At 36.6% G+C, this 8,915-nt stretch overlaps 1 protein-coding gene across 2 annotated transcripts in view; it reads right to left on the reverse strand.

Annotated features, from left to right (window-relative positions):
- si:ch73-170d6.2 overlaps positions 1-8,670 on the reverse strand; it is an 18,376-nt gene extending 9,706 nt beyond the window's left edge. Inside the window, exons 1-2 of one of the 2 annotated variants that reach the window (XM_034888545.1) lie at positions 6,820-8,670; positions 6,391-6,401 (exon numbers count right to left, since the gene is read on the reverse strand). In XM_034888545.1, the coding sequence (XP_034744436.1) occupies positions 6,826-8,481 (1,656 nt within the window). In that variant the 5' untranslated portion in view covers positions 8,482-8,670 and the 3' untranslated portion in view covers positions 6,391-6,401; positions 6,820-6,825. Of the gene's footprint in view, positions 1-6,000; positions 6,402-6,819 lie in introns of those variants that run through there. The other variant, XM_034888544.1, reaches the window with a different exon arrangement.
- Positions 8,671-8,915: the final 245 nt, after the last annotated feature.

Below are 8,915 nucleotides of genomic sequence, written 5' to 3' on the forward strand. Positions count from 1 at the left end.
TAGTATAGTCAGTATGTAGGATAGTCAGTATGTAGGATAGTCAGTATGTAGGATAGTCAGTATGTAGGATAGTCAGTAAATGTACTACGTTGATGTTTCCTTTGGATTTAAACTGAAAAGAGTTTCTTGAAAATGAAGAGGAAAAATTTCTTACTTTTAACATTTTGTATTATATTATAATAATAAACAGTATTATATTTGGGCTTCATGAAATGTGTATAATGTTTTTTCCTGGTAAGTATATCAAATGAGGGAAATCATCATTATTATTATTATTATTATTGTTATTAATACACATCAGAAATATGGGTCATTTTTTTGGGCTTTCTACACACCCAGATAAACTACGAATGACCCGTAGTTTTACTTTTCAGATGTAAAATTTTCACTTGGTAAAAATAATTCACATTTTGGGAAAAAGAAAGCCTACGGTAAATAATTACAAACAGTATTATATTTTTTGCTTCATGAAATGTTTATAATGTTGGTTTTCCTGGTAAGTATATCAATTGAGGAAAATCATTATTATAATTATTATAATTATTTTTATTAGAAATATTGGTCTTTCTTCATTTTTTGGGGGGCTTTCTATTCATCCAGAAAAAACTAAGAATTATTTCGTTTGAGATGTCCTGAAAACGCTGCGTAAAAATGATGAATAAACTAGAGATAAAAGTGGCTTTCTGATGTTAAACACGTTAAAATGTATTAATGGCACTTTGGGCTTTCCATACAAGATGGCGGCTCCATTTACCGCAGCGGTAAACCAACGGTAAACTGTCGTTCGCGTTCACGCGCTCGGCAGTTGGTCTCATTGCCGCCTTTAACGTTGCTAAACAATGGAGATGGCGGCTGTGAACGCGCCCTGGCTTTCTCAACAGCTTCAACTGTCGATGGATGGAAAGTCCCCAGGGGGAAATGAAGGGCTGGAGAAGGGTAGATGGATGAAATGTTCCATGGGGGGAAACCTACGGACTCTGATGAAAAGTTTCGGGGTAACTGGAGGTATGTCGTAACCCAATGCTAAACAAGCTAGCTAGCTAGCTAGCTAGCTAGCAAACAAAAAAACTAAAAAATTATTTGCTCCCTTATATAAATTCTGGTGCTTTCGGTGTCTTCTCCACAACATTTTACCCAATTTTCTCATGGATGGAACTAAACAGAACAGGTAAGTTTGTTTATAAGTTAACCGCAGAGTAACGTTAGTTAGCATAGCTTTTGCTAGCTAGATAGCTAACGTCTTTAGCAAGTTGGCGCTGTCATGGTAACCTAAACTGTATCCAATGTAACCCTTGTGTTGTTCTCCCGGGTCAAAAAGGGACAAATTATGACATGCCATTTTTCAGTTTTTACTTACACCGCCTTACTAGTTTTTTACTAGCTTACTACTTTTTGGAATTCATGCTCAATAACCTGCATTTATATAGAATTATACCTAATATTAGAGTTAAAAAAGCAGAAATTATGAATTATTTTTGACTAATAGTTAAGATCAGAGGAATGAAAGTGATTAATTGTATTTGCAAAGAGCGTTGTAAGGAATCCAATCCATTTTTTTTGTGGTAATTTGGTTAAAAAGAAACTCATATTTCAGATATAGATATTTTTTAAAGGGTTAAATTTGACCCAGGACAACAGGAGGGTTAAAGTTAGCTAGTTAGCACTGTGGTAGAAGAAGTAACGTTTCTCAGATATTTCACTAAAACAGCTAGAAGTAGAAATACTACAGTGACAAATACAAAAAAATACGTTAATAACACAGATTAAATTGTTAATAAATTATGATAAGTATGAAAAGTAGTGAAATACTTCAGCAGTTCAAGCAGTAAGAAATGTAATGTTACATATATTAACCGTTGTGTTGTCTTCCCGTTAAACATGAACTTTTCCTTCCAGGTCACAATTGAACATAGATATTTTTTTGGGGATTTTCTGACGTTTTTCTCGTTTTTTTCTGATTTATTTCTCACTTTTTCCAGCTTTTGGAGCTTTTTTTAAATAACTGAGCTGGTTTAATAACAGGTTTTACACTTGTTCTTGGAATTCATAGTCAACAAATCTCATGTAAATCAAATTATTCATACGTTTTTAGTTAAAAACGCAGGAATCATGAATTGTTTTGACTAATAGTTAAGATCAGAGTATGTTGAGTGGATCTCAGATGGGTAGATGTCAAAGTTTAGTCCCCATACTGTTTGAAAACCATTACAAATAAAGAATTCAAATGCTATAAGCTTAAATAAAACACCCAAAGAAATTAAATGAAAGTGATCATTAATTTACCTGAATGTTGGATGTAATCATCCATGTTAATTTTGGACATTTTGGTTGAAAAAAAATCTAATATTTCAGATATAAAACACTTTAAAACGGGAGGTTGAAGAGTGCTAAATATTTTGTATTGTTGCATTTCATTGCTTAAAACCCTATGGAGGTTTACTGTTTCATAACTTACTTTTGTGTAGGTGAAATTTTGCTAAGATGATAAAAAGATGTGGGCTATGAAGTTAAACTTTTTGTTCTAAAATGCAGACATTAAAACAAAACAGCACATCTCTGTACAGTTATTTTGATTCATTTAAGAAAGAAATATATATATTAAGAGTCTTTGAGGCTTTGGGGGTTGAAGAGTGCTAAATATTTTGTATTGTTGCATTTCATTCCTTAACCCTTGTTTGGTCCTCAGGTCCAATTTGATCAGGAACTTGGCTTTCTTTCAACCAAATTGCCTAAAAATAAAATGGATGCCATACAATGTTCTTCAGGTAAAACTAATGATTACTTTCACCAAATTTTGTTTGTTTTATTGAATTTTATGGCATTTAAAAAGTGACCAAAACCTAGGAAGAAAGTGCAAAAAAAGAGACAAAAAGTGCTGAAAAAAAACGAGAAATTGTTTTTGGATAATGTAAAATATGATGTATAATTTAATGTAATGTAAAATAAAAATAAGGCTCTGAATTAAAAAAAAAGCTGTAGAAAACAAAACATTGGAAAAAGCAAAAGATAATGGTTGATGGGAAGACAACACAAGGGTTAAAACTTACTCTTGTGTATATGTGAAACTTTTCTAACCGGACGTCCACGCCGCCGCCGACTTGAGTATCTAAAGTTACCGGATTCATTTTCAATGGAAGCTTCTCCGTTTCATAGTTGACAGGAAGACAACACAAGGGTTAAACGCACAATGGTACTCCCTATTTGTGAAATTTTTTAAAAACTTGAATCTACATCTTTTAGCGGTAAGTAGCCAATCAGTAAGTATTTTATCACAACAATATATTTAGTACTTACTGTAATATAATGGCTGTAGGACCACTGTATAGTACGATGTAATACAATCTCCCATTCAAGTGAATTAGAAAACCGTGTCCAAACTTTTGACTGGTACATGAAAATTAAGAAAACGCATTGAATGAGAAGGTGTGTTCAAACCTTTGGCCTGTACTGGATATGTTAGATTTGCCGGTAATGCCAGCTAGATGTCCTAAAATAGCTGAACTTTTAATTATTCAAGATTTGCCTTTAGCAATCTACACTGTTAGTGATTCTTTGCTTCCTGTCTGTGAAACTGTTCATATTTCCACCCCAGCAAAGGACATTGTACAAAGAGTGCATCACACAAATCAGCAGATTAGTCTACGGTGGAGTTTTACTCTCAGCAATTACACTGTAGCTAATTATAAATGTGTTATTACTTATGTGTAGTTTGGAGACATGGTGTGTATGTTGTGTGCATACCTTATACTGAAAACTAACTTATCTTTTCCTGCAGCTGTTTAAACGCAACAACTCTGGTAAGTTTTGGATCACCCTGGAAATCATTAAAAGTTTCATTTTGAGTATCTTTTGCTTTAATCACAAGTAACATTCATACAAAATAGAAGGATATTAGGCAGCAAATGTTTCTATATTCATTAAAAACCATGTTGCTGTAACCATTTTCTCTTTTGATCAACACAACAAATCAGTCAGTGGAAGTCTGCAAATCTGGAATCTGGTTCCAAAGCGTTTTCTCTAGTTCTTTATTGACACCGTCAGATTGAAAACTACGTCATGAAGATGAGACTCTGCACTTCACACCACCACGAAGCCAGTGATGTTTCCAAATGTGTTGCCATGGTAAGTACAACACGTTCAAAATCAAAAGGCTTAATATTTAACGGGATTTAATTAAAACGCTAGATTCTTTTTTTATCACCTCTCCATAAACACGGACTAGACTTGGCCTGGTGTAAAAAAATTCAAACCAGTTTTGATAAGTTTTATCAAATGTTACCACTAGGTGTCGCCCTGGTCTCCCAAGTGAGACTGATGAGAGTTAAGAGAGCCCCCCCCCCCACACACACACACACACACACACACACACACACACACTTACAGCAAATAAAACCACTTCCCAGAAACCTCTCTCCGTAATATTGAAAGCAAATGTATCTTTTAATAACAAATTAACAATAACAAAGATAACAAATTGATAACATGCGCTTAATTCAGCAAATGTCTAAGACAGAGTAATTCATTTCCAAAAACTAATACTGAAAACCATCTCATGTAAAATACTAAAAAGTTAAAAATAAGTAGTAAATTAGCACAAAGCCATCATGTGCAATCATTTAAGTTAAACCAAGTATAGTTGTATTTAGCAGGTAGCCTGTGCTTGAGTTGGAAGCAAAGTTCACAGTGAATGCGTCTTATAGACGTATACTTTGACTTGGCTTCATTGAGTTAATAATGAAATACGTTGTTTTTTTAGATATATCAAAGGTGAGGTCAGGTGTGCCTCTTTGACGCGCTCAGCTTTGACAAACACATGACTTTAAGTACGTGGTTAGGAATCTATTTGAAATAATTGCATATTTCCTTCCAGTTTCCTTGATAAACTGATTTTGAAAGATGTCAGCAGCAGGTCAAGGCTACCAGACAGGGCTGTAGTACTCGAGTCCGGTCTTGGACTCAAGACCATTTTTCTATGGTCTCTGACTTTTCTTGGACTTGCTAGTATTTGGACTCGGACTTGCCTCGGCCACTGGTCTTGCCAGACATGGCTTTTGGTCTCAACCGAGTCCAGTTGTCTTTATTATGTTGATAATGGAGGGAAAGTGAAACCCACAATGATTGTCTTGACACTGTCATCCATAAGACCTTTATTCTGTCCTGGACTCGGTCTTGTCTTGGACTCGAACCTCTTTGGACTCGGTCTTGACTTGGACTCCACTAAGGTGGTCTTGACTACAGCCCTGCTACCAGAGGATGTCTTTTTCATTGTTATGAGTCAAGGGTAAGTGTTTGTGTTGGTACAGTATTTAGTCCGTCATGGGGAGTGTGAAGATTTGCTTAATTTTAATATTCAAAAACAAAAATGTAGTAACATTCATGGATAGTTACAAACAACACACTGGGTGTAAAGCACACTCATATTGATTTGGCTGTAAATATCAGAATTGTTCCAATCTGTGATATTTTATTTTAGGAAGTTGAAACTTATTGCTCGGACTAGCAGTTTAGCCCAAAAGATGTTGGACTATTTGAGGAAATGAAGATCAATGATTTGAAAACTGTGGAAAGGTTGATTTGGTCGGTCCTAGAAGCATTGACACATCAGGAGATCGCAGAAACACTAAAAGCCCCTTTTATACAACACACATTTTGTTTGTCATTCAACAGTGTCTCCATTATTCAGTAGGAGCCAGTTTATTACTGTAGGACAATAAAATGCAATTCCATACTCGTTTGTAGAAAAACAAAAACTATTTTTCAAATTTCAAAGAAACGGAACAGCATACAACAAATCTTTGTAACTCAACAAGAAGTTAATATCCTTTTTTAAAACAGTGTTGGATACTGTAAACTAATTGCAGTGGAGACATATGTAAACATTTAAGAAATTATATAAATGATAATAAAATATAAAAAATGAACATCACATTTTCAGTGTTCAGGTTGTGGTCACACTAAAAGGTGTATTGGCACACGTTCATCTATGTGGTCGTTTTTGGGAAACAGCACATGCAGATACGGCATGAATACATTTGCAGGAATACGTTTTTACAAAAGAAACGCCAGATTTTATCTTAGACAAATTCGTGCTTTAGATTTTCTTAGTTAAAGTAATTTTTATCTCAGGCTTAGTAACAAGAGACATGTTCTGCTTTTAGTCTTGTGACTAAACTCAGATTTCACTCATTCAATAAGTATGTCAGTGTACTTTGGAAGAGTATTTGGCTTAATTTCTGGCTGAACAAGATCACATTTTACAACACACAAAAAATTAACATTAAAATAACCCCTGCATGTCTTTCAGTAGCTGTCTGATTAGAGCTCAGGCAACATGATCCCAAATGGAAAGTATACAGATAGCACAGCGCACAGTTTGGAGTGTCGTGTTACAGTATAAGCTTTTTTACGTTATTTAACCCCACGTTATCATTGCAAACTCGTCATATACAGTATTGACATTTTCAGGAACTCTTGTCACTTTTAGCCTTCAAACTATGCTGCTTCACTTGGACTGCAATTTTAAACACAGTAGAAATTAAACCTTTTTGTGAGTTAAAAAATGTTAAACAATTACTTTGTGAACACAAAAAAACTCAAGGTCCCACGAGCCCGGGTAATTGTTTTTAAATTATATTGTCGTATCATGGTATTTCTTGAATGTAGCCATTAGAAAGTGTTGGTCCCGCCTGGGCTTTTGATCAGTATCACTCACAATCCTGTCTTGTCTATTTTTATATACACGTCAGAATGGGTCTGGTCTTTGTTTTGATGGGATGTGTCGAGGTCTCGGTTCAGGTCTCGGTCGGCACATTGCCTGATTTTGCCCTAGATTTGAGATTCCTGACGACTGAGGAGTCTCTCTCCTCTGGCTGCTTTAGCCAATAACTCTGCTTTATCTCTCATGTTTATCAAGGACTCAATACGTTGCTTCCAGCCCGGCTTGGCCTCCGCTTTCTCTCCCTCAATAAGCATGTCAATGTAGTCTGTGGTGGAGAGAGGATCTGGCTTCAGTGCTATCTCTTTAAGTCTGTTTAAGCACCGAGAAGACTTCTCCATCAGTTCCACCACCTTAGCCTGCACGTGATCATAGTCCTCCTTCAGCTTATCAACCAATTCCTTAACACTTATTTTAGCCTTTGTGGCATTCTGGTACTTTTCTTTCAGCTCCTGCACTGTTCGTTTCTCTTTAACATCCTGATAGTCCCATCTGTACTTCTGATTGTAATGGACATTCCAATGACATTTATTTGGACACTCAGTACAGTATCCATTTGATCCCATTGCACAACAGCTTGCTTTATCTGCATCATTTGGTATTCCACAGGGATAGTGACAGGTGACTTGGCACTGCTGACAGTTGGTGATGTAATTTCCAGATCCGGAAATATTTATTTGAATCGGCTTTTTGATGTTGACATAAAACTCAAAGTTCTCATTTCTGCTGATCTCTCCCTCGTGCTCTTTTAGTTTTCCAGTTGTCTCTTTTATCTCCTCAAGCTTGGCTAACCCAACCTTAACCTGCTTCTGCACATTCTCAACTGAATTCTCAAGCTGCTTTCTTTCTCTGAGGACCTCTTTTGTCATTTTTAAGCTTTTGGTTTCTATGATATTTAAAGCAACAAAGAACCTTTTCATGCTTTTTGTTCCCATGTTCCAAAACATCTGATCAAAGCCTCCTTCCTCTTCTTCATCCTCACTCATACTCCCTGCTACAGATGATTTGTTGTCTGCAAACAACGCTGAGTTATTGAATTTGAAGTGAACCGGCAGCCCGTTTCTTGTTTTAGGACATGGGACACCTGAAGCATTGATGGCCTCTAGAACTGGTGGTTGCTGGCCGTCAGCAAATGTCACCAGAACTCGGATGTTTTCTGCCACATCTTTGCCAAAGATCGAGAGCACAGAATCAAACACGTATTTCTGTGATGGTGTGAGTCGTGCTAAAGCAGCCTGAGCTACAAAACATACAGCGTCAATTTCACTGACACCAAAATCAGCAGAGAAGAGATTGCGAAGCTGTTCTGTGATCATCTGGTCTCTTTCTATGCCTCTTGTATCTCCAAAGCCTGGAGTGTCAACAATGGTCAGTGAGCAATTTATTTCAAAGCCTTCCTGATAGTTGAGTTTGTACACAGTGACTTCAGAAGTCTGACTTTCAGATTGGGATTTCAACTGACCCTCATCAACAAGCTTAAACCGATAGGAATCCTCCCATTTGACACCTAGAATGTAATTGATCATCCCGTTGATGAGAGTTGACTTCCCGGCCCCAGTTGCTCCGAGAACCATTATGGTGCGATTAGGTTTAAGTTTTGACTCTTTACCAAAACTGAATCGCTTGCACCCATTGACATGGATTTGTTCTTCTTTCAGGGGAACTACATAAACAGGGAGGGGCCCTGTCTTGGGTTTTAGCAATGTGCTCTTTTCTTTATAAGCATCAGCAAGCCGTTTGGGGCTTTTTGAAAAAAGTGTCAACATTTTAAGGTGCTAAATTTACACTCAGGATGACCAAGACCAACCCTCTGAGGAGGAAGTAACTAGTTCTAATAATCAGAAAATCTGTAAGGCTCAAAGTCAGTGTAGTAAGGGTGTAGGTCTATGTCTTCTGATCTGGAAGTTCACTCAGGTCCAAATCTGCAAAAGATGAAAAACAAAAATAAAAATGCACAGAATTCAACCTGCGTCGCAGCTCCACTGTGTGTTCCCTATTGCTCCAAGTGCAAAGTTAAAACTAATACATGCGTATCACACTGAAAGCTGATATTTTGTAACGAGCAACGTCATCTGTCGAATGCAGCTGCATTTTCAGCTTTGGACAAAACCATTCAGGAGTTATTACAGCAAAAAGTGGGACATGCGTAATGTTTCATCTGTCCTTCCTGGACGGGACCAATGAAACAGCATTGGGGGGG

Source organism: Etheostoma cragini, chromosome 12 (genome assembly GCF_013103735.1).
Source record: "Etheostoma cragini isolate CJK2018 chromosome 12, CSU_Ecrag_1.0, whole genome shotgun sequence".
NCBI classification, from domain to species: domain Eukaryota; kingdom Metazoa; phylum Chordata; class Actinopteri; order Perciformes; family Percidae; genus Etheostoma; species Etheostoma cragini.